The sequence below is a fragment of the Narcine bancroftii genome, unplaced genomic scaffold, assembly GCF_036971445.1.
Source record: "Narcine bancroftii isolate sNarBan1 unplaced genomic scaffold, sNarBan1.hap1 Scaffold_113, whole genome shotgun sequence".
Classification (NCBI taxonomy): Eukaryota; Metazoa; Chordata; class Chondrichthyes; order Torpediniformes; family Narcinidae; genus Narcine; species Narcine bancroftii.
The window spans coordinates 516,342-543,254 of record NW_027211848.1 but is presented as its reverse complement, the minus strand read 5'-3'; the positions used below and the strand labels follow the sequence as shown (position 1 = coordinate 543,254).

The 26,913-nt window shown below is 42.7% G+C and overlaps 1 protein-coding gene and 1 long non-coding RNA gene across 2 annotated transcripts; both read left to right on the top strand.

The window, feature by feature from the left end:
- On the top strand, positions 1 to 13,997 carry LOC138750290 (endophilin-B1-like). The gene is made up of 3 exons (XM_069912390.1): positions 1 to 144; positions 4,171 to 4,389; positions 13,190 to 13,997. Exons 2-3 carry the CDS (start codon positions 4,231 to 4,233, stop codon positions 13,373 to 13,375), a joined length of 345 nt encoding a protein of 114 aa, XP_069768491.1. The 5' UTR covers positions 1 to 144; positions 4,171 to 4,230; the 3' UTR covers positions 13,376 to 13,997.
- Positions 62 to 26,370, top strand: LOC138750291 (uncharacterized). Its single transcript, XR_011349232.1, has 3 exons — positions 62 to 151; positions 1,534 to 1,619; positions 26,248 to 26,370. It is a non-coding gene; the product is annotated as an uncharacterized lncRNA (long non-coding RNA).
- The last annotated feature ends 543 nt before the right edge of the window (positions 26,371 to 26,913 follow it).

The following is a 26,913-nucleotide window of genomic DNA, read 5'->3' as shown; positions in this document are numbered from 1 at the left end:
GGGAAGTTGACGGTGGCGTCTTCTGCTCGGGGTCCGTCGCGTCACAGCGGGTCTAACGGGAAGAAGTTAGCGGCGGCGCCGGGACCTTCCTCAGCCGCGCGGTCCAGGGAAAGCGGGCGACCCGCAGCCCGATGGGACCCACCCGTGAGAGGCTGGTACCGACAGGGTGTTTGGGTGGAGCTGAGGCGTCGGTGCGAGGCCGGAGGCCGCGGGGTAACTGGCAGCGGGAGGGGGCGGGAGAGGGGTAAGAAGGAGATTGGAACGTCTTTGGTTGGCGCATGCGCGATGGGTTCGCCACTTGGCGTTCGGTTTGCGCATGTGCGGCTGATACACATGTGCCAAATGACGGCCACAAAGCGAAAGCTTAGCGCAAGCGCGAACTGATGACTCGCGCATGCGCACAGAAATTAAGATGGCTGCCCCCAGCCGATGGACCCCGAGACACTGAGTTACAAACTCAATCCGCACATGTCTCTGTTCTCATTTGGCAAATCATTTGATGTTAAAAATAGGCTCTTAGACTTCAGGGCTCCTCACACGGGGGAAATCTCCGACTTGCGACCGTTTTGGAATCTGACTGATCAATCGGGCTCCATGACGGTCGCAAGTCGGGTCGCTTCGGAAGGGATGGAAAACCAATCCATTTTTCTTTGCTTCCCAATGCTCATAGAATGTGTCTGATTCCATCCGTTTTTCCTGATGTAGGATCACATTCTTCATCAAGATAGATGATATTTTTTAAAGTTGTGTCACTTGAACAATAATGTTCCTCCCCTTCTGATCCTGACTTACCGTGTGGGAAGCAGAAGTATCTTCACAGAATTTGCTCGAGACAAAATTGAGAACAAAGATCTTTATTATACTATTACAACAATGCAAAGTTGGGTGCTTCCCCTTACCCTGGGAATACACACAGATACTGAGGCAGACCTAACTTTTATACATTTCATTTCAGTACAGAGATACCTTCCCCCTAACATTCTTCTGCCTCCTGCATTGGTTTAGCATTAGGTAGTTCCACCCACGTGGATTCTAACTTCTTATCAGTTTATGTGCCTATCTGCAAACTTGTTAGCCAGGAAATATCATGTCTTTGTTCTTTACTCATTAACCAATCCCCAAGACTTGCTAAAGCTATTTACTTGCTATCCTGTTTTGAAGATACCTATTTTATTATACTTTTATAACCCTTCCTAACCCTTCCTCCCATTCCAGCATCCCTTCACCCTGATTTAACCCATAAAACTTCATTTCTAATGAGCACTTGCTTGATTCCTCACATTCCAGTATCCCTTATCCTTAAGTTAACCCATTATACTTCATCCTTATTTAGCACTTGCTTGACTCCTCACATTCAAGTATCCCTTACACCATGTGTTTAAAATGTAATGTTTCTCAGTTACTTGTCCGAATGCCTTGAAAAATAGAGGGACTTTGGTGTTAACAATACAGCGTAAAGATTTCACCACCTTTTAAATTTATGATCTCTGAATTTCTGGTCATGTTTTCTATTTTGGTTGGTGTATCTTGCAGACCTATTTGGTTGCAGCAAGTAAGAAGTTATCACCATGTAGCATCCGCTGCGGCAGCGCTACCAAATAAAGAGACGTCCACACAAGGTAGTGTAAAACAAAGACTGGATTTACTGGTTTAAATTCCCCACATGTGCTTGCTGGCCTGGCCACTTCTGTTGACGTACCCTTTGACTTCCAGCAGACTTGCATCATTACGTCACTCTCCGGCCGGCTGGCCGCTACACGAAGTGAAGGACTCCTCAGCCCGCACATGGTGCTAGACGCGGGCTCCTTCTTGGCAATGAAGGGGTGTCTGTGCCATCTTGGACTGTCTGAGTGTTGCAGAGATTTGGCCTTTTTTGCTTGCCCCGTTGCTTGGCACTACAATGTCTGTGTTTATAAGGGGGAAATTATTTCAATGTTTTATTTACTTTTGTTACAGAATTCTTCCTAGATTATCTGTGTAACATTGAAGGTTTTGGGTTTTCATGAACAGCGATCATGATTCTACTCATAATTTGGTGACAAAATGGATGGGACACTTTTTACTAATGCCCCATGTGAATCAAAATTAAAATGAAGTGACAAAATTAGGAAGGTTTGTTTCCCCTTCTTTTTAAGCAGGATGTCAGGATGATTTTCATCTTGCTTGCTGAATTAAAATGTGATTTGTCTGTTCTTAATGGGAGCTGCCATATTGGCATTGCAAGGAGAGATGGGAAATGGGTCAGGTCCTTGGTGGTCCCAGTAATGCAATGCAGAAAGATGTCACGGGGCTGAATGTTGTTTAGGGAGGGAGAGGGTATTAATTTTTAGGAAACATGTGGCCAGCCACCTATCAATATTTTTTCTCAAATAGAAACTCCTGCTAGTAGAAGCCATTTCCTACTTTGAACAGGCCAAATTGTCATTATCTAAGAAGATATTGTTACAAGTCGAAAGGACCCCAAAACCCAGCAGCAATAGACATTCACCAGGACATGTGGTTTTTAAAACAGAAGTTCTTTTTAATCAACTTTAAACATGAAAATAGAATGAAACTTTTAACTTAACTAACCCAAATTAACCCCCTCCTAATTCTAAGCACACATGTTTGTAATGTGTTTAAATTTTATGAAAAGGTCTTTGTTTCACAGTTCAATCTCTCTTCTCCTACTTCCAAGTTCTCTGGATCCAGGCAATTCTTCTGCTGTGCACAGAATTGATCATGTATAAATTTCACCAGGTTTTGGTGCTCGAAAGGTAAATGTTTACCGCTCAGGTAAAGGTTCTTGTAGGGTTTGCAGAGAGTGATTTGTTGTTCCAGGATTTCCACAACTGAGGTACCACCATGAGTCACCTCAATGTCTCGCTGATCAAACTTGCCCCGTCAGGGTTTTCCAGATGGTAACTTCTTTCTTTAAGCTACCACAGAGTTCCATTCCTCTTATTCCAAACAACAGGAGTTCTTTCTTCTGCTCAAGCTGTTGTTAGATAAACAAAACCCAGGAGTGACTTTCCTGTAAGCACCCTGCAGAAAGGTACTTGCAGCCATCCTGGCTCCATTTCCAAACAATGGTCATTCATTTTATGACATCAGTTCGGTTAACACCTACTTGTGTATGTGCATAAATCTTCAATGTTTCAAATAAGATCTGTTTTAAAAGGTATGTATGTATGTATGTAACCTACACTAAATCTTACCAAAATCGCAAATATTACCAAATTCTCCAAATGTATTTATTCATTACAATATCACGTAAGGAGCATTTAAGAGACTCTTAGACAGGCATACATGGGTGAAAGAAAAACAGGTTGTAGAGGGCGCCACCGTCAGTTCACAGACTTACCTGACACATTGTGGGCTAACAGTGCTGGACGCCAAAGTACAGCCAGTGGATCAGATGAAGGCCCAGGGCTATAAAGCTGATAGCTTTAACGTGATGGTCCTATGGACCAGCAGTTGTTCGCCAATGAGCTCATTAACGTGCAGGGAATAAAAGATCTGTATGTCTGCAATAAACCAGTCTTGAGTTGACTACCTTTGTTTGTGTTTGCCCTTATTTAGTAGCCGCTACACATTGGTGATCCCAAAGTTAAGATTTAATGAATTTGAATCATTATGGAAAAGGAGGACATTTCAACAGCAGGAACAACTGCTGCCGCCATGACAGTTAATGCAGTTGGGCTTCATTTGCCTCCTTTCTGGACACATCAGCCACAAATTTGGTTTCTTCAAGCTGAAACCCAGTTTCATTTTTGGGGTATAATGGCGGAAGACACAAAATTTTGGCAAGTCGTGATTACATTGGGCGTGGCCACTGCATTGCCAGTAAGCAAGTTTTCTGCTCATCCTCCAGCAGAAGACCAGGGCACCAGGTTCCGGTAGTTTCTTCTTGACACATTGGAACTTACTTGATGAGCGTGGATTTGAACGTGGGAGGCCAAACTGACAAGAATCCATCATACCTGATGAATGAGATGCTGGCGTTGTCAGATGGTCCTTCCCATTGTCTGCTTTTTTAAACCTTATTTCTGTCAAAAATTCCCGCTCACGTGGCCATACACATTGGTAACATGGATTTTCACCATCTCCATGACGTGGCTCAAGAGGCTGACAGGCTCTATCGTACTCCGACACAAGAGTCTGCCCCAATACATCCTGTTTCTGTTGCAGAAGCATCTCCCGCATCCTACCAAACTCCAGTATCTGCAGTCCAAACCAAGAAAGAGGAACATGCTGATGTACATCGAGAGTGGTGATTTTACCATCGCCACTGGGGAAACTATGCCCATAAGTGCATCCAGCATGTACCTACTACAAAAAGAAGTCGGAAAACAAGAGCGCTGGAAGCTGGCATATATACAGGCCTATTGTATCTTCAGGACGATGCAGGTAAGCACAAATTTCTTGTAGACACAGGTGCTGAACTTAGTTTGCCGACCTATTTTGAAAGGACTCAAAAAACAGCACTTGACCCTGAGAGGGGCGAATGAAACTGCCATTCCAAGTTTTGGCACTAGATGAGTCGGAATAGGTGGAACCACGTTACATTGGAATTGTGTCCTCGCTTCTGTCGCTCAACCTATTTTGGGTGTGGATTTTTTATGTTCCCACAACTTATTGGTAGACATAAAGCAGAGTAAACTAGTTCACATCACCATCTTTCAGACATATCCACTGGCGTGCATCAAGGGGAGAGTTTCACAGCTCGGAGTACATACGTTACACATGGATGCATATACTGGTCTACTCCCTGAATTTCCCCATATTCTCACCCTGAACTCCAATGCCTCAAGAATAGTCCATGGTGGGTCTCATTACATTGACACATCAGGCCCACTGGCCCATGTCAGGGCTCAGCGTCTGGTGCTTGATAAATTGTGGCAGAATTTAAAGCAATGGAAGAATTGGGTATCATCCGATGCTCAAAGAGCCCTTGGACCTCACCTTTGCATATGGTAGTCAAGGAGACAGGCAGATGGAGGCACTGCGGCAACTACTGTAGGCTTCATGATGACACAACACCTGACAGATACCCAATTCCACACATACAGCATTTCGCCGCCCATCTACATCATTGCCGCATACTTTCAAAGATTGATTTGGTTAAGGGATATTATCTGATACCAATTCATGAGAATGATATGACCAAGACAGCAATTATTACGCCGTTTGGTCTTTATGAATTCCTCAGAATGCCATTTGGTATGAATGCCATGCAAACTTTTCAGTTGCTTATGGACGCTCTTGGCAGAGATTTAGACTTTGCGCTTATTTATTTGGACGACTTCCTTGTAGCAGTCAAAATGAGCAAGGTCACCGCCTCCATTTGCGCTGCCTTTTCCAATGGCTCCAAGACTTTGGACTGACAATTAATCTTGAGAAGTGTCAATTTGGCAAGTGAACCATAGAATTCTTAAGGCATAAAATTACAGCAGACGGCATATCTCCATTATCAGGCAAGGTAGACGACATCCATAAAATCTCCAGACCTGTCACTGTCAAACGGCTGGAAAAGGTTTTGGGAATGATAATTTTTTAATCACAGATTTATTCCTGGGATTGCTGACATCCTGCAACCCCTGTTTGACATCATCTCTGCTCCAAACAAAAACATTACTAGACCTCAGAGGCAGAGGTTGCATTTATGTCCGCCAAATAATTATTAGCCAAAGCAGCAATGCTTGCGCATCCAAATCCTGAAACTGCATTGATGCCTCAGGAACAGCTGTGAGTGCAGATCTGGAACATACGTCAATGGCCATTATCAGCCCCTTGCCTTCTTGAGTCGTCATCTAAGACCAGCAGAAATTAAATACAGCACCTTTGATTGAGAGCTATTAGCACTTTATCTGTCTATAAGGCACTTTCGTTATATCTTGTAAGGTCGACATTTCACCATATTCACAGACCATAAACTTCTAATTTTCACCTTGAGCAAATTCACAGATCTTTGGTTGGCAAGACAACAACTACATTTGTCCTACATTTCGGAGTTTACTACGGACATACGTCATATTTCAGGAAGGGACAATCTGGTCGCAGATGTGCTCTCTAGATCAAGTGTGTGCCATATTCAAGGTGGAGTCAACATTGCTGAACTGGCTGCGGCACAATCTGCGGATCCGGATATACAGGCACACAGTATAGCTATCACTGGACTCGACATTCAACAGGTGGCACCACAACATGACATTCACAATCTATCACACCCATCCATCTGGACTTCAGTCAAAGTAATGTCAAATAAGTACATGTGACATGGGCTGAAAAAAGACGTCACTCAATGGGCCCGAACGTGTATATCCTGCCAATCTGTGAAAATTCCGCACCACACCAAGGCACCCCTGCAGTCATTCCCGACAACACGCAAAAGATTAGTGCATGTGCACGTGGATCTGGTTGGACCATTACCAGTATCACAGGTCATGAGGTATATTCTCATGGTAGTTGACCACTTCACACGCTGGCCAGAGGCCATTCCATTACCAGTCAGTAATACTGAGGCATATGCGAGAGCATTCATCTTAAATTGGATTGCTAGATTTGGAGTGCCGACATACATAACCGTGGAGCACAGTTCACTTTGGCATTATGGGCTTCCTTGGCTCATTTTTGCGGTACACAATTGCACCACACTACTGCGTACCATCCGCAGTCCAATGGCCTGGTGGAACGTTTCCATCATCAACTTAAATCTTCACTGAAGGCCTGAAGCACTGGCCCCAACTGGGTCGATGAACTACCTTGGGTTCTATTAGGAGTATGAACAGCTCCAAAAGAAAATCTGTCTACATCATCTGCAGAATTGTTGTTTTGTCTGGCCCTTAGAGTTCGAGGAGATATTCACTTCAGAAGCAATTCAGACATGGAATTCCTTCAGCAACTCCGTAAGGGTATTGCTAACAGCAAACCATCCTCCACCAACTGGTATGGCAAACCTCGGCAACAAGTGCCCCAATCACTACTAAACACTGAATTTGTATTTGTATGAAGACAGGTTCCAGGGGCACTGTTACTAAAACCACATGAAGGACCATTTTGTTTGATTAAGAGATATGGAGTGGTATATACATTGGACATCGGAGGGCATCCGCAGCTATTGAGCGTGGACAGACTTAAACCCGCCATACGGACCCTACTTCACCAGTTCAGTGCCATCAACCCAGGCGACATGGACGTCTGCCTAAATCAAGCGTATCTGGCATCTTAAGTTATAGTGACGATTTTGGGGGGTGTGATATAGCGAGTGCACAGCGCGGTATTGTGAACCACCACTGTCAATTCATAGACTTAATTGACAGATCGCGGGCTAACAGAGCTGGGTGCCAAAGTACAGCAAGTGGATCAGTTGAAGCCCCTGCCTAAAGGTGCGGGGCGCTAATGGCTCGTAGCTTTAACCTGTTGGTCCTGTGGACCAGAAGGTATTCACTAACGAGCTCATTAACAGGCAGAAAATAAAAGGTCTGTGTATGTCTGCAATAAACCAGTCTTGAGTTGACTACCTTTGTGTGTGTTTGCCTTTATTTAGTAACATCTACCGCAGTAGCCGCTACAGGGCATTATTTTTTTTGTTAGAAATATCTAGATCAGCACAACATTTTGGGCCAAAGGGCTTGTACCGTCCTGTAATATTCTGTTATTTCAGTTATTGCTTGACTTTGAATATCTGCTGTAAGCAATGTGAGACTTCAATAATGTAGCAAATGTGCACAGCAACATTGCAGTCAGGAGTTTGTATCTCCTGGTTGACTTGAGCTTTGTGAAGGGTTGTATCTGGATTTGAGTCGTTTGACACCCTGTCCATGGAAATTGTGGCTCAAAAGCTACTGAAGTATTTGGAAACATCGTCATCGGTCCTCTTTCAAACTCGTCTGAATTTCTTGGATGAAGAAACATTGCTCTGAAACTTACTCTGTGAGAGTTTATTTTCCTCTCTTGCAGGAGGTTTCCGAATCTCTTCCACATGATGAATCTGTTCTCTTTTCAAAGAGACAGTGGAGTGGCTATTTTCTTCCACAATGATTTCATAAACCCAGTCAAGGACTGAACTCAGTCACCATTTAAAAATGGTTATGTTGCAAATACAAGATCACTTTTACTTTATTCTTCAAAAGTGGCCATTTCCATGGACACAACGAGGCTGCCCTCTTGATCTCAAAGAGACAGAAGTGGTCTTTCTCCTTAAAATCCACTTGTTACTCCTGGTCGAAGGAGAAGACTATGTAACTGTACCATCTCTGATGACTGTATGTTCAATCCTCTCTTCCCTACAGGATGGACAACAACTTCTGCATCTCGTTTGTAATGTTTCTCCAAAATGTCTCATCACATGACATGTGCCACCATTTCTTCCTTTGAAGTCCACTATGTCTCTTCAAAAGGATGAATCATGAGCCAACGGACTCCAGCCTGTCTGCGCAGGAACTTGAATCAAGAACTTGCTTATTCAAACCGCTGCCATCTCTCAGCACTCTATTGACTTAGTTTCAATTTTAAAAAATACACCTAATCAACAGATGGTCTCTCCGTTTGACCAGCAGTCTTTCCTTCCTTCACAAATTCTTCAGGTTTTAATAAAGCAAACATTCCATTGTTCTTAGTATCTCAAGAACCATTAAAACTTGCATTTTAAGTATGAGCTGTTTTGTGAAGTGTTTGTGTTTGTGACCTACACAACTCCTACAATCCATCTATTTCAAAAACATGTCAATATACAATTTTTAAATATATAATCTGTCACTGGTCAGATGGAGCATAGGAGTTGTGATAAAATCAATGGTGTCCTTGCAAAGGAAAAGGGGGATGAGATATAATCCAGGTAGCTCTGGCAAGTTGAGTTTGTAATAGTTTGAAACTTGAACGTCTCTCTCTATTTCAGGAGACAATTTACTGTCATGTAATTAAAAAGTGTCATATCACACAAAATTGCTTTTTTCCTGCTGTGAGGCAGACAGATTCGCCATTGGCAGAGATTGCCTGAAATGCCTTTTGCAGTCAGAGAAAGAAGCAAAAGAGAGTCGTGCTCTCCCCCTTCCCCTCTTCCACCCCCCCCCCCACCCTGATCCCTGGGCCAAGTCACTGAGGGCTTGTGGATTCTCTTTCAATGCTCATAGACTAATCCAAGTCATTGGCAATGCGTGCTCCTGTTTTGAACCTCTGACACGATTAGGAACCAATTATTCTTTGGCTTGGCTTCGCGGACGAAGATTTATGGAGGGGGTAAATGCCCATGTCAGCTGCAGGCTTGTTTGTGGCTGACAAGTCCGATGCGGGACAGGCAGACACGGTCGCAGGGGAAAATTGGTTGGTTGGGGTTGGGTGTTGGGTTTTTCTTCCTTTGCCTTTTGTCAGTGAGGTGGGCTCTGCGGTCTTCTTCAAAGGAGTTTGCTGCCCGCCGAACTGTGAGGCGCCAAGATGCATGGTTTGAGGCGATATCAGCCCACTGGCAGTGGTCAATGTGGCAGGCACCAAGAGATTTCTTTAGGCAGTCCTTGTACCTTTTCTTTGGTGCACCTCTGTCATGGTGGCCAGTGGAGAGCTCGCCATATAACACAATCTTGGGAAGGTGATGGTCCTCCATTCTGGAGGTGTGACCCACCCAGCGCAGCTGGATCTTCAGCAGTGTGGACTCGATGCTGTCGACCTCTGCCATCTTGAGTACTTCGACGTTAGGGATGAAAGCGCTCCAATGAATGTTGAGGATTAGCACCCACTCATATCACAAGTCTGATACCTGATACTCTTTTAGCCAGTTTCGAACCAGTCTCTAGCAATCCACGGCCTGGTGTGAGTTCCTTGACTGCTTTCTCCAGAAGCCCACAACCTGCTTGGGTTCCTCTCCTCTAATTTCCAATAGCCTATCACCTATGTGGGTCCTTCAGCAGCAGAACCCCTCATTGGTCTGGTTCCATGGTCACTGACCTGTGGATTGAATCCTCTGCTTCTCAGATGTTGATTGTGTGTGGTCTTCCTGTTTTCTGGTGCCCTGTGTTAGTTCTCCGCTTCCCCAGAGTTTGTGGTGGCGAGGAAATCCAACACATCTAAATAAACATTTTACAACTTAGAGGAGAATCTCGTATGTCTAGAAGGATGGAAAGGGCATTATTATAAATTGAAGTCTAATATTTGAATATTCAGGTGCCAAATTTGCAAAAACATAGAGTATATATTTCTCAAACTAATGTAATTTTTTCCAAAGACATAAAACTTTGAAATTTTGCATGTCATCTTGGCATCCCTAAAAATATATCTGATTTCCGAGAAAGTGAAATACATTTCCTCATCACCGCTAACATTAATTTAACAAATTTCAATTGATACTTTAATAGTTTAAATTTGATCCTTGTTCCTTCAATATTTCCTAATAAAGGTAAGGTTGGATTTTGCAGAAAAACAACTCCTATAACTTGTTCCAAAAAATTTGTAGTTCTCCCCAAAAAGATCTTGCATAAGGACAAAGCTAGGTTGAATGCAAGGAAGTTGCTACATCTTCACCACCCCTAAAACATTGATCTGATAATTCTGATATTATTCTATTCAATTTCTCTGGTGTAAGAAGTAACTGTAGAAGAAAAAAACTAGTTGTGAATTCCTTCATCACTGCTGCAGTGTGGAACTCTGGTCAATAGATCCAAAATGCTGAGTTGAAGTGAATTAATACAACTCCCTTGGATCACGTGATCTCTGTGGCCAAATTATCTTCCTATAGAGCTTTTCATATCCAACTGCCTGAGTCACCTTACTCCAAGAGCAGCTTCAGATAAAATCCTTGGTGACATCTGCTACATTACTGATGTAAAAAGAATTAAACTGAACTAATTTATGTCTTACATTGAGATCCTTACATGGATATGCCCATATTTGCCAATCAATTACAATATTCAGATCCATTTCCCACCTTTGTCTCGACTTAAGAACTCCTCATTTAAAAGTTCGTACTTGTAATGAAGAGGCCATTATCGAAGTAAATTTTTTAACAATTCCTCTAGGAAGAATTTCTATTTCAGTATAACATGGTTGGTCCGAACTTATCCTTCAAATATGCTCGTAATTGGAAATAGCAAAAAAGATTGCTATGAGTTATATGATAATAATTTATCAGTTGCTCTGATGACATTAGTTGACCCCTTTTCATAACAATCTTCCAAATTTATAATCCCCTTACGAAACAAAACCAGCTATCCAGAAATGTATGATCCTTTGAAAAAGATACGACGATTTTGAATCAAAGCCATTCTGGGTGATGTACATTCACTTAGACCAATTTCATCATTTATTTTATTCCATATATTAAACAAATGTTTCAAAATGGTGTATCTTTATCACCAACCATTAATATCAAATCCCACTTGTAGATAAATTCTTCTGCTTTTCTCTCTCCTATTTTATTTGATGTCAATGTTTCTCTTTCAAAAAAGGAAGCAAGAAATCTCATTTGAGCTGCTCGATAACAATTTTTAAAATCAGGAAGCTGTAGTCCTGTCAATGCAGAATTTGCATTGGGTCACTTGTAACATGGCATTCAATCGGAAATGGGTTCACATGACATAAAACCACCATGTAGACTGTTTTCTATGAATGGAATACAAGAGGAGGGTTGTCTAGGTCTTCCACAGGATTTAGATCACAAGGTCTAGGAGCAGAAGTAGGCCCATCGAGTCTGTTCCACCATTCTGCCACTCAGCCCCACTGCCCAACTTTCTACCCATAACCCTTGATTCCTTGATTAATCAAATACCTGTCAATCTCTGCCTTAAATATACCCAATGATCTCAGTTCACAGATTCACAACCCATTGACAAAATCAATTTTTCCACATCTGTTTTATCACCCTTTTATCCTGTAATTATGCTCTCTTGTCGTAGAGTCACCTACCATGGGAAGCATCTTTGCCATATCTTCCAGCATTTGAAATGCCTCTGAGGTCCCCCTTATCCTTCTGTACTCCAACTAGTACAGTCGAAGAGTCAACAATTGTTCCTAATAAACTAACCCTATCATTCCTGATATTCAAGTAAATCATCTTTGAACCTCCTCCAACACCAGCACATCTTTTCTCAAATACGGCATCCAAAACTCTAATTCTGATTGAATGGAAAGACAATTCTCCAACAACACATACACAACGGTTAAATGATATTATGTCTTGTCGATATTAAAAAAAAAATTGGAGTAAAATAATAACTTTCAAAAGATTCAAGGGTCCATTAATGGACTATTATCATAACTTTAAGAATTAAGGTTGTTCAGAAGCTTGGTGCTGTGTTACGAGACCAGAGGATCTCAAAACCCAGCAGAAATAGATATTCACCTGAAAAATGGTTACTTAAACAAAAGTTGATTTTAATTATTTTTAAACATGAAAATGGAATTACACTTTAACTTATCACTATTTTACTACTTCAACTTACTTTATCTAACTTAACCCCCTTCTAATTCTAAGTGCACATGTGTGTAATGTGTGTGTAAGTTCAGAAAAGTTCTTTAGTTCACAGTCTCATTCCTCCAAGTTCACTGGTTGCAGGCCATTCTGATACTGTGCACAGAATTTAAGTTCACCAGGTTTTGGTGCTCTAAATATCAATGATTACAGTTCAGGAAGGTTCTTGATGGTTTTCAGAGAGAGGTGTGTTTTTCAGGGAAGTATTAGGGTGTTTTTGACTCAACGTACCAGCATCTGAAGTCAGTTACCTCTTCAGTAAAGCTCTGATAGCTTTAGCATGGAGCAGAGCTGAGCCAGGACTTTGCAGGTATTTAAGGGAGTGTGTGGGCAGAGTTTGTTCTGGACCAACAATCTCACCAAATGACTCTGCTTGAAATCAAGATCAAACCATTTTGAGGAATACAACAGGAATTGTTCAACAAGAGCCTGGTGTTCCCTGATGAGTTTTCTTTCAATAGTGGAAATTATTTTTTTTAAAGCCCGTTAATCTTCCTGATACAGATCTTTGTATTGAACTGACGGGTTGCAACCTGTTGTTAACTTGGAGGCCTTTAATGGGGTGACTGGGAGGTATCTTTGCTTTAACCAACCAGTTCTATTGCAATTTTCCAGCTGTAGGATGAGGTGCAATTGCTTGCAAGTTTAGCAAGTGGGATTAAGATGTGAAACTACAGGTCACAGCGCCATTTTTGTTTTTGAAAATGCAAATATGAAAATTTTAACTTTGGTCTCCTTGGTTTGCTTAAGTTTACAGAGGAGATGTTGGGTCAAGCTGAGAAGACAGAGTTGGATGCCTATTTGGTGAATCTGCTGGGCAAAGCAGAAAGCACAAAACGAGGGTCTAAAAAAATAATGAAGCAGACTGAAGTGCCATTGAACCAAACCCAAGTAACGAATTTAATTTTGTGCAGAATACTTAAGAGACCTATTTAAATGAACAAAATCTGATTAGAAAAGAAGTTTATGGAATGTTTGGAAGTTAACATAACATAACAATTACAGCACGGAAACAGGCCATTAGGCCCTTCTAGTCCACACCGAACCAAACACCCCTCTCTAGTCCCACCTCCCTGCACAATGCCCATAACCCTCCACACCTATTCTGTCCATATATCTTGCCAACATTTCCTTGAATATTACCATCGATCTCACTTCTTCCCCTTATACTTTTGAATACCTCTATCAAATCAGATGTTCTCAATTCTCAATATTTGCCATGTTAACATAACATATAACATAACATAACAATTACAGCACGGAAACAGGCCATTAGGCCCTTCTAGTCCGCACCGAACCAAACACCCCTTTCTAATCCCACCTCCCTGCACAATGCCCATAACCCTCCATCTTCTTCTCATCCATATACCTGTCCAACCTTTTCTTAAATAATACAATTGACTCCGCCGCCACTATTTCTCCCGGAAGATCATTCCACACGGCTACCACTCTCTGAGTAAAGAATTTCCCCCTCATGTTACCTCTAAACCTCTGCCCCTTAATTCTTAACTCATGTCCTCTTGTTTTAAACTTTCCTCCTCTTAACGGAAATAGTCTATCCACATCCATTCTGTCTATCCCTTTCATAATCTTAAATACTTCTATCAAATCCCCTCTCAACCTTCTACGCTCCAAAGAATAAAGACCCAATCTGTCCAATCTCTCCCCATACTCCAGATGCTTAAACCCAGGCAACATTCTGGTAAACCTTCTCTGCACTCTCTCCACTCTGTTTATATCCTTCCTATAATTAGGCGACCAGAACTGCACACAGAACTCCAAATTAGGCCGCACCAACGTCTTATACAATCTCAACATCACCTCCCAACTCCTATATTCCATGCAATGATTGATAAAGGCCAGCATACTAAAAGCCTCCTTCACCACCCTATTCACGTGAGTTTCTACCTTCAGGGAACGATGTACCGTTACTCCTAAATCTTTCTGCTCTTCTGTATTCACCAATGCTCTCCCATTTACCACATGTGTCCTGTTCTGATTCTTCTTAGCAAAATGAAGCACCTCACACTTATCAGCATTAAATTCCATCTGCCATTTTTCAGCCCACTTTTCTAAGCAGCCCAAATCCCTCTGCAATCCTTGAAAACCTTCTTCATTATCCACTATTCCACCTATCTTAGTATCGTCTGCATATTTACTAATCCAATTCACCACCCCATCATCAAGTTGCCACAAAAAAATCTAGCATATAAATTAGATGTAAATAAGGGAAATGAACAACACAGTGAGCCTGGTGTCAGAGTATCTGCCTCACTCTAACGTACATCACCGTTAAACCTTCTCCCCAATATGAGCCTGATGTCAAAGTATCTGTCTCAGTCTACCGTACATCACCATTAAACAATCTACCCACTGTCAGAGTATCTGCCTACGTCTATCATATCCCACCATTAGACATTTTCTTAACAGTGAAACCAGTGTCACTTTGTCTGTCATAGTTTACTGTACAGCACTGTTAAACATTCTCCCCACTGTCAACCCAGTGTCACACTATCTGCGTCAGTTTCCCTGACACCACCAGTAAACCTTCTCCCCACTGTGAACCTGGTGTCATTGTTTCTGCCTCAGTCTACTGTACTTCATTGTAAAACATTCTCCCAACTGTGAAACTGGTGTCAATGTATCTTCCACAGTTTATAGTACATCACTGTTAAAGCTTTCCACTACTGTGAACTTGGTGTCACAGTATCTGCCAAAGTCTACCTTACATCACCAGTAAACCTTCTACCCACTGTGAGCCTGGTGTTACAGCATCTGCCACAGTTTGTTGTACACCCATTAAACATTCTCCCCACTATGAACATGGTGTCACAGTATCTGCCTCAGTCTACCGTACATCACAGTTAAACCTCATCCCCACTGTGGGCCTGGTGTCATGGTATTTATCTCAAATGACCATACATTGCCATTAAACCTTCTCCCCACTGTGAACCTGGTGTCACAGTATCTGACACAGTTTATCGTACATTACTGTTAAACCTTTTCATCCTGTGAACCTTGTATCACAGTATCAGACTCAGTCTACCATTCATCATCGTTTAAGCTTCTCCCCCTGTGAATCTGGTTTCACAGTATCTGCCTCAGTCAACCGTACATCACTGTTAAACTTGCTCCCCACTTTGAAGCTGGTGTCTGAGTATCTGCATACGTCTAATATACATCACCATCAAACATTCTTCCAACTGTGAAACCAGTGTCACTTTGTCTGCCCCAGTTTTTTGTACACCACTGTTATACATTCACCCCATTGTGAACCCGGTGTTACAGAATCTGCCTCAGTTTCCCTTACATCACCAGTAAACCTTCTTCCCACTGTAAGGCCAGTGTTATTGTATCTGCCAACATCTACTGTACATAACCGTTAAACCTTCTCCCCACTGTCAACCTGGTGTCACAGTACTGCCCTAGTCTAGCGTACATCACCGTTAAAATACCTTTTCACTACTGTGACCTCAGTGTCACAATATCTGCCAAAGTCTACCGTACAGCACATTAAACATTCTCCCCAATGTGAACCTGCTGTCACAGTATCTGACATAGGTTATAGTACATTATTGTTAAACCTTTTTCCTACTGTGAACCCCCATTGTCTTAGTATCTATCTCAGTCTATCGTACATCACCATTGAACAATCTCCCCGCTGTGAAGCTGGTGTCAGCGTATCTGCCTCTGTCTATTGTATCCCAACATTAAACATTCTCCCAACAGTGAAATCAGTGTCACTTTATGTGCCACAGTTTTCTGTACATCATTGTTTATCCTCCACCCCCTGTATACCTAGTGTCACAGAATCTGCCTCAGTCTACCATACACCATAGTTAAACCTTCTCCCAACTGTGACCCTGGGGTCACAGTATCTTACACACTTTATTGTACATCACAGAAAAGCGTTCTCCTCATTGTCAATTTGGTGTCACAGTATCTGCCTCTGTCTTCCGTCATCACCATTAAACCACTCACCACTGTGAACCTGGTGTCAGTTTATCTGCCACAGCTTATTTTTCATCACCCTATAAACTTTTTCCCATTGTGAACCCGGTGTCACGGTATCTGTCTCAGACTCCCGTAAATCACCGTTGAACCTTCTACCCACTGTGTACCCGGAGTCACAGTATATGCCTCAGTCTACCGAACATCACCATTAAAATGTCTTCCCACTGTTAACTCTGTGTCACTGTATCTGCAACAATGTATCGCGTTTCACGTTTAAACCTCGTCCACACTGTGAACCTGGTGTCACAGTACCTACCACAGTTCGTTGAACCTCAATGTTAAACCATCTCACTAATGTGAACCCAGTTTCACAGTATCCGTTTCAGTCTACCGTACATCACTGTTAAACCTTCTACCCACTGTGAACCCGGTATAAAAGTACATGCCAGAGTTTATTTTGTATCACTGATAAACCTTCTCCCCACTGTGAACCAGGTTTTCACAGTATCTGACACAGTTTATCGTACATTACCTTTCTCAATGTTGTGAACCCGGTGTCACAGTAATCGGTCTCAGTCTACATTAAATCAATGTTAAACCTAATCCCCACTGTGCACCTGGTGTCACAGAACCTGCTACAGTTTATCGTACGTCACAATTAAACCTTCTCACTACTGTAAAACCGGTATCACTGTATCTGCAACAGTGTATCGTATAAAACCGTTAAACCTCCTTCCCACTGTGAACCTGGTGTCACAGTATCTGACAGTTTATCATGTGTCACTGATGAACCTCCCCACTATGAATCCGGTGTAACAGTATCTACCTCAGACTCCTGTAAAACACCGTGAAATCCTCTCCCCACTGTGTACCCGGTGTCACAGTATAAGCCTCAGTCTACCAAATATCAGCATTAAACCTTCTTCCCGCTATGAAAATGGTGTCACATTATCTACCTCAGTCAAACATACATCACTGTTAAACCTTCTTCATACTGTGAACCTGGTGAAATAATATTTCCCTCAGTCTCCCGAAAATCACCATGAGAATTTCTCCCCACTGTTAACTCTGTGTCACTGTATCTGCAACAATATATCTCGTGTCACGTTTAAACCTCATCCACACTGTGAAACTGGTGTCACAGTACCTGTCACAGTTCATTGAACCTCAACGTTAAACCATCTCACTAATGTGAACCCAGTTTCACAGTATCCGTCTCAGTCTACCATACATCACCAATAAACCTCCTCCCCACTGTGAACCTGGTTTTCAAAGTATCTGACACAGTTTATCCTTCATCACTGATAAACCTTCTCATTGATCTGAATTCGGTGTCACAGTTTCTGTCTCAGTGCACCATACATCATCGTTAAAGCTGTCTCCCACGGTTCCCCACTGTTTCCCATCAGTTTCCCATTGTTCCTCAGCTATTTCCCACCAGTTCCCCACTTTTCCCCATGGTTCCCCACTGTTCCACTAATTTCCCAATATTTTCCCTACTGTTCCCCCATTCTCCACAGTTCGCTATCTGTTCCCCACTGCTCCCCACTATTCACCCCATTTCTCCACTGTTCCTCAGTGATCCTCACTTTACCCCATCTCTTCCATCCATTTATCAATTTTTCCCACTGTTGCCCTCAATACACCATTGTTCCCCAACTGTTCCCCACCTATCACACACTTTTGAACAATGTTGCACACTTTCTCCAATTTTCGCCTTTTGTTCCCCATTGCTCTCCCCGTTACCCTGTGTTCCCCTCCGTTCCCCACAGTTCTTCACTGTTCCCCACTTTTCTCCAGCTGTTCCCGAACTGTTCCCCACTGTTACCCTCTGTTCCCTACTGTTCTCCATTTCTCCCACTTTTCCCTTCTGTTCCACATCTCTTCCGCACTGTTCCCCACAGATCCCAACTGTTACCAACAATACCCCATGGTTCCCCATTGTTGCCCATCAGATGCTCTTCTTTCCAATCTATGCCCCATTTTTCCACACTCTGTTTCGCACAGTTCTCCAGTGTTCACCATCTGTTCCCAACTGCTCCCAGGAATTACCCACTGTTCCCCATGGGTTCACTCTGTTCCCCATCTGTCCCCACAGTTCTACAGCTGTCCCCCCTGTTCCACACTGTTCCCTACTTTCCCCCACTGTTCTGCATCTGTTCTGCCAAGTGCAAGTGAGGACAAAAATGGAAGGTTAAGCCAAATGAATGTGTGGCTGAGGGGCTGGTGTAAAAGATAGGGTTTTGGCTTCTTGGACCATTGGGGTCTCTTTTGGGGAAGGCATGACCTTTACAAAAAGGATGGGTTACACCTAAACCCAAAAGGGGTCAATATATTGGCAGCTAGGTTTGGTGCAGCCGTCGGATGCGGTTTAAACTACTTTGGCACTGGGATGGGAACCTGTATGATAAGCAAAGGACAGGAAAGATAAAATAGGAAAAGTTGGGTTAGGCAGTGTAAGGAAAAATCAGAAAGAGCAAGGAGGGTGAAAAAAGCAAATCTGAAGGCTTTATATCTTAATGCAAGAAGCATTCGGAACAAGGTAGATGAATTGGCTGTGGAAATTGAGACAAACAAATACGATTTGATTGGGATTACAAAACATGGCTGCAAGGTGGGCAAGACTGGGAGCTTAACATCCCGAGGTATACAATATTTTGGAGGGGTAGACAAGAAAGAAAAGGGGGTGGGGTAGCTTTGATGGTGAGAGAAGGAACCGACACAATTGACAGGAAGGATATTAACTCGGAAGATACGGAATCTATATGGGTAGAACTGAGGAATAGCAAGGGGTGGAAAATGTTAGTGGGGGTGGTATATCGGCCTCCAAATAGTAATGTAGAGGTGATAATAAGGGAAATTAGAGAAACATGCAATAAGGGAACAGCTGTCATTATGGGAGACTTTAATTTACATATCGATTGGACTAGTCAAATTAGTAAAAATACTGAGGAGGAGGAATTCCTTGAATGTTTACGGGACGGTTATCTAGACCAATATGTCGAGGAACCAACTCGGGAGCAGGCCATTTTAGACTGGGTATTATGCAATGAAAAGGGCCTAATCAGCAAACTTGTTGTACAAGGCCCTTTGGGTAGGAGCGACCACAATATGATCGAATTCTCACTCGACATGGAGAGTGAAGAAATTATCACCGAGACTAAGGTCCTGAATTTAAATAAAGTGAATTATGATGGTATGAGACGGGAGTTAAGTAAGATTGATTGGGTGGTTTATGGTGGGGTGGGGGGGTTGACGGTGGATAGACAATGGAAAGCATTCAAAGATCTAATGGAAGAATTGCAGAAATCATTTATACCGATTTGACATAAAAGTAAACCAAGAAAGGTGACTCAACCGTTGATAACAAAGGAAATTAGAGACAGCATTGGGTCCAAAGGGAGAACATATCAATTGGCCAAAAAAAGTACCAAATCCGAAGACTGGGAACAGTTCAAGATGCAGCAAAGGAGGAGAAAGGGATTAATCAAGAGGGCAAAAATAAATTATGAAAGTAAGCTTGCGGCAAACATAAAAACCAACTGCAAAAGCTTTTATAGATATGTCAAGAGGAAAAGATTGGTGAAATCCAGAGTAGGTCCCTTGCAGGCAGAATCAGGGGAATATATAATGGGGAATAAGGAAATGGCAGACCAATTAAATTCTTACTTTAGATCTGTTTTAACAAGAGAGGATACAATAACCTCGCAAGGATGTTGGGAAACATAGACACCAATGCAAGGGAGGAACTGAAAGAAATCAGTATCTCTAAGGACATGGTCTTGGGAAAATTGAAGGGATTGAAGGCCGATAAATCCCAAGGGCCTGATAATCTACATCCTAGGGTACTTAAAGAAGTGGACATTCAGATGCTTTAAAAATAATTTTCCAGAACTCGATAGACTCAGGATCAGTTCCCATGGATTGGAGGGTAGCTAATGTTACGCTACTATTTAAAAAGGGGGGTAGAGAAAAAGTGGGGAATTATAGGCTGGTGAGCCTTACATCAGTAGTGGGCAGAATGATGGAATCCATTATTAAGGATGTAATAGCGGAGCATATGACTAGCAGGGAAGGGATCGGACGGAGTCAACATGGATTTACAAAAGGTAAATCGTGCTTGACAAATCTATTGGAATTCTTTGAAATGGTGACAGGTAAAATAGATGGGGGAGAGCCAGTGGATGTGGTGTACCTGGATTTCCAAAAGGCCTTGATAAGGTTCCACATAAATGACTGGCATGCAAAATCAAGGCTCATGGGATTGGGGGCAAGGTATTGATGTGGATTGAGAACTGGCTGGCAGATAGAAGACAGAGAGTTGGGATAAACAGCTCATTTTCTGAGTGGCAGGCGGTGACCAGTGGGGTGCCACAGGGATCTGTACTGGGACCCCAGCTGTTCACAATTTACATTAATGATTTAGATGAGGGGATTGGATGTAATATCTCCAAATTTGCAGACGACACTAAGCTAGGAGGGGTTGTGTGCACTGAAGAGGGGGTCAGGAAGCTCTAGTGTGATTTGGATAAATTGGGGGACTGGGTAGTTACATGACAAATGCACTACAATGTGGATAAATGTGAGCTTATCCACTTTGGTAATACAAACCGGAGGGCAGATTACTATTTGAATGGCAATAGATTGGGAGATGGGGAAGTGCAGAGAGATCTAGGGGTTCTTGTGCACCAGTCACTGAAGGCGAGCATGCAGGTACAGCAGGCGGTTAAAAAAGAAAATGGTATGTTGGCCTTCATATCAAGAGGATTTGAGTATAGGAATAAGGATACCTTACTGCAGTTGTACAGAGCCCTGGTGAGAGCACACCTGGAGTATTGTGTGCAGGTTTGGTCGCCTTATCTGAAGAAGGATGTTCTTGCAATGGAGGGAGTGCAAAGGCGATTCACCAGGCTGATACCTGGAATGACAGGAATAACTTCTGAGGAAAGATTGCACAATTTGGGATTGTACTCGCTAGAGTTTAGAAGATTGAGAGGGGATCTCATAGAGACATATAAAATTCTGGCAGGACTGGACAGAATGGATGCGGAAGGGATGTTTCCAATGGTGGGGGTGTCCAGAACCCGGGGCCATGGTTCGAGGATAATAAGCAAACCATTTAGAACCGAGATGAGGAGGAATTTCTTTACCCAGAGCGTGGTGAATCTGTGGAATTCATTGCCACACAGAGCAGTAGAGGCAGGTTCATTGAATATATTTAAGAGGGAATTAGATATATTTCTTCAGTATAAGGGAATTAGGGGTTACGAGAGAAGGCGGGGACGGGGTACTGAACTTTAAGATCAGCCATGATCTCATTGAATGGTGGAGAAGGCTCGAAGGGCCGAATGACCTACTCTTGCTCCTATCTTCTATGTTTCTATGTTTCTGCCCTGTTGCCCATTTTCCCCAATCTTCCCCCCTGTTCTACACTGCTCCCCACTGTGCCACTCTGTTCCTCATTCTTCCCCTTAGTTCTTCACTGTTCCCCACTGTTCCATAGTGTTCTCCATTTGAACCCCCTGCTCCACACTGTTCACTATTTTTCCCCAATATTCTGCATCTGTTCCACCCTGTTCCCCTCTATTCTCCAGCTGTCCCCATTCCACATTTATCCCACTGTTCCCCACTGTTCCACCACTATTCCCCACTGTTCCCGACTTTTTCCCTCTGTTCCCAGCTGTTCCCCATCTGTTACCAACATTTGTCCACTGTTACTCGCTTGTTTTCCACTGTTCGTCACTTGTTATCCACTGTGCCTCTCTGTTCCCCACTGCTCCTCATTCTTCCGCCAGATGGGGAACAGCTGGGGAACAGAGGGGCACAGTGGAGAACAGAGGGGAAAAGTGGGGAACTGTGGGGAATAGTCAGGAACAGGTGTGAACCACTGGGGAACAGAGGTATATATGGGGAACAGTGGAGAACATTGGGAAAAATGGGCAACAGTGTGGAACAGTTGATGGGGAACAGTGGGTTAAATGGGGAACAGAGGGCAAAAGTGGGGAACAGTGGGAATAATGCATAACAGTGGGGAAAATTTGGGAACCGTGGGGAACAGTATGGAACCGGGGGGACAGCTAGAGAACAGTGTGGAACCGTGGGGAACACTAGAACAATTGGGATCAGAGGGGAATAATGGGGAGCAGGGGGTATAATGTGGAAAGGAGAACTGTGGGGAACAATGTTCTGCACTGTTCCCCAACGTACCCCATGGTTCCCCATTGTTGACCATCAGAAGATCATCTGTTTTCCAACTGTGCCCCACTTTTCCACACTTTTTCCCACACTACTCCACTGTTCACCATCCATTCCCCACCGTGAAATATAAAGTTCACAATCCTTAGTCTGGAGACAAAGTTTTTAAGAACAGGTTCATCTTTATTTCGAGTCTGCAGAGTCGGGTGTCCCTGGTCTGGGGACATACCGGAAGTTCAGAATCATCACTCTTTTCTACAGTCCTACGTTCAACATCACCCCACCTTCATTTACCTTCTTCCAATCAGAATCCCAATACATTACAACATTCTCCTTCTCCCTTCCATCAATCCAGGTATCACTCAGTTCTTCCCTCTTCATACATTGCCTGTTCATGTCCCTATTAGGCAATCGCAGTACTAGCTATAGACTATCTTAGGTCACTGTACCAACCTGAACCAGTTCCTTGCATCCTTGGGGCTTGAGATAAGAAGGGGCCCACTGGCTAGTACTGTCTACTCTCAAGCTCTTATCTACATACTTTGCATTCCATCATTTTTCACAGAATGGTGCGAGTTTAATCATATTCAACTGTTTTTCACAATTCCTCCTTTTTTCTCGTTATCATGTATTTCTGATTAAACTGCATTATTGTTCACCTTTTGTTTCCTCAAATTGTAACATGAGTTGAATTTGTCGTTGTTCATCTGCCATGGGATTTTTTAATACCACCTGCTTCGCTCCAGTAGCTGAGCAAATGGATCTTGTGATAAAACATCGTAGGATGGCTGATCCAATCAATAAGCCCACTAGAATCATTCAGCCAGATATAGCAGAGTGCATTAACCATGGCACCCAACCTCCGAAATTCCAATCTCCCCATGTCCAATCACCTCCTTTTTTATATTTATCTCTAGTCTCCTGGATCTTCTCTCTACACTTTTTAATATGGACCACCAAATCCGAGATATTAGCTGATTCATCCAGGATGTATGTGTAACATTCAGAACCAATTAAAGCCCTTTCTCTGTCAAAATAAAATCAAGGGCCATGCATTTTTGGAGGACTGTAAGTTGCATGGTGGCCATTTCTGTATTTATTGCCCAGACTTGGGATTGGACTTCCCCAAGTACCAGGTTCGTATTATTTACTAGTTCATCTAGGGTGGCTGCTATTTTTGAATCTCAACCGCACTTTGTGCAGCTCCATATGTTGGGAAAAACCTCCACATGAGACGATCTCCTTCAGTCACCCTTTTGCTTTTCCCATGGGACAAGCCTAGTACAGGTAGCTGGTTAAGTTCACGGACATTGGGAATTAAGTATGCCAGGTAATAAAATCCACTCCAACCTTTAGGTGTACAGGTCAATATAAATCCTTTTGTCCGATTCCAACATTCCTTTTCTCCGGGTAACCATGAATAAATTTTACGTCCACACACCCAATATGTGCCATTTACCGGGTGTGGGATTCACAGTCGTGTGACGGTCTAATTCTTCATGAAATTGGAAACTCCTAGTTGGTTTCTCAAAAGGAAGCATCTCTCCAGACTGAGGAGTTGGTGACTTTGTTGGTTTTGGTCGTATCGACCACCCTTTGTATTTATCTTCAATGGTTGGATCACTGTTGCTCGGCAAGATCTATATATCAAATAATTTGTGTAGGGAGAGAGGGATTGCTACTAAGGGGACTCCTGACTTGCCATGGTGTGGTATTTTCGCACAAACCCAACAATCTGTTTGATTTTGGTTCTTAGCATAATTAGTACATAGAGAGATAAAATAATTTTTAGGTTTAACACGCAAAGTTATGATATGTATAAGTCAAATTGAAATAGTAAGCGCAAAAGTTTCATTATTGTAGTTTTCTTTTCTGTTCCTTTTTACTCCTCTTTCCTTCTTTCTGTGGCTGGTGGTGGGACCACAGGTCCCTTTATTCTTTTTTTAAAGTTTTTTTTCTTCACACTATGAGCCATATTCACCAAAATACCCACAAACGTTTCCCTCTTGAATATATAGTGTCCCACCCCCCTCCCCACCCACTAAACATTCAACATATACAATACAATAAACCCATTAAACAATGTTATCACACAATGAAATAGACAAGAAAATTGTGTCATCTACTTTTACACACTGGGTCAGTTCATTTCGTCTACTTCTCATTCTGTCATTTCAAGAGGTGGTGGTCTGCGGTAGGACCTCTCTTTTGTGTTCCATGTACGGTTCCCAAATTTGTTCGAATACTGTGATGTTATTTCTTAAATTATATGTTATTTTTCCAATTCAATACATTTATTCATTTCCATGTATCATTGCTGTATTCCCAGGCTATCTTCTGATTTCCAGGTTGACATTGTACATTTTTTTGCTACAGCTAAGGCTATCGTAATAAATCTTTTTTGCGCTTCATACAAATCGAGGCCACGTTCTTTACTTCTTATATTATTTAGAAGAAAAATCTCTGGATTTTTTGATATGTTATTTTTTGTGATTTTATTTAATACCTGATTTAGATCTTCCCAAAACTTTTCCACTTTCTCACATGCCCAAATTGAAATATACTGTTGTTCCCGTTTCCTTCTTACAGCGAAAACATCTATCTGATACTGTTGGGGCCCATTTATTTAACTTTTAGCATGTGTCCACCCCTTTTCCTTTGTTCAGTCTGATTTTTCTGTGGTCAATAGTACTAGATATGGTCTGTTCCACCAGGGCTGAAGCTTTTCTTCTTTCCACGAATTGATCAGGACCCAGTCACCAGCATTCACAGAGTGGATAGGGAAATGCAGAGGAGGGCTCTGCACCAGCAGACGCTTAGCTTTTAAATCTGCAAGAGAACGAGAAACTGCCAGTCGATAATTCCTTAAAAACACATCATTGTTTTTGACTGTAGGTATTCCTTCTATCCGCCCCAAATATGGGAGTCCAAATAACATCTCGTAAGGGGATATTAATGTTTTGTCATGGGGCTGTCCGAATTCTGAGAAGAGTTATTGGTTAGCACTTGGTCCAGGGTAATTTAGTCTCTTCTTTTAGTTATGTAATTTGCATTTTTAAAGTGGCATTCATTTGTTCCACTCTGGATGCCTTGGAGTATGCAGCTTCCATTTTATCCCTAAGGTTTCACAGACCAGGCTGTAAATTTTAGAAGCGAAGTGCTTTCCCTGATCTGAATTGATGGATTCGGCTATTCCATATCGGGGTACAATTTTTTCCAGAATTATATGCTTGTTCAGTGGCATTGACGGTGGGGAACGCTTCAACCCATCTCGTGAAATGGTCCACAACTGCTAGTAGAAATTTCCATCGCTGGACCTTAGGGAGTTTGGTGAAATCCACTTGTATCCGCTGAAATGGCCAGATTGCTAAAGGTGGTACTCCTCCAGGCATAGCTTTCATAACTTTCTTATAACTTTCTTATTAACCTTTAAACAGATCACACAGCGGTTCACTGCCTGTCTTGCTAGGATATAGACTCCTCTGCAGGCATAAGTTTGTAAGAATGCATCACACAGTGCTTGCACTCCCGGTGGGAGCATGAGTGCAGTTCCCCTAGTATCTGCTGGGTGATTTCTTTATTTAACAATTGTCTTCCATTGGGGAGCCACCATTTTCCGTCTTCTTTGCTCCCATCTTTTCCATTTTTTTCTTCTTCAGGGAGGGAAAAGATAGGACCTTCTTCAGCCCTTCTCTGAGAGGTATCAGAGCCATCAGGTGGATGTACTTTTCCTGATCGTGCCGCTTGTCGGGCCAGTTCATCAGCCATCCGATTTCCTCGTGCTTTTGGTGAGTTCCCCTTCTGATGACCTGGTACATGTACTGTGGCAATTCTTTCTGGTTTGATTAATGCTTCCAAAGTCTTTTCAGTTAGTTGCTCATGAGCCAGTTCTTTTCATCTTGTTGTTATCATCCCTCGTTCTTTCCAAATTTTCCTAAATGTGTGTACCACTCCAAATGCATATTTCAAATCTGTATATATGTACCTTTCTGCCCTCCCAACAGTCCCCACAAGTCCCCAGAGTTCCCCATCAGTTCCCTATCTGTTCTAAACTGTTTCCCACTGTTCGTCACCTATTCCACACCTGTTCTCCATTGTTCTGCCTGCTGTTTCCCACCAGTTCCCCACGTTTCACCACTGTTCTCCATGGTCCCCCACTGTTCCCCTCATTTCCCAATCTGTTCCCCACTTTTCTCCACTGTTCTCCCATTCTCCACAGTTCGCTATCCGTTCCCCACTGCTCCCCACTATTCCCCTCTGTTGCCCACTGTTCCGCAGAGATCTCCACTGTTCCCCTTTCCTTCCTTACATTCCTCAATTTTCCC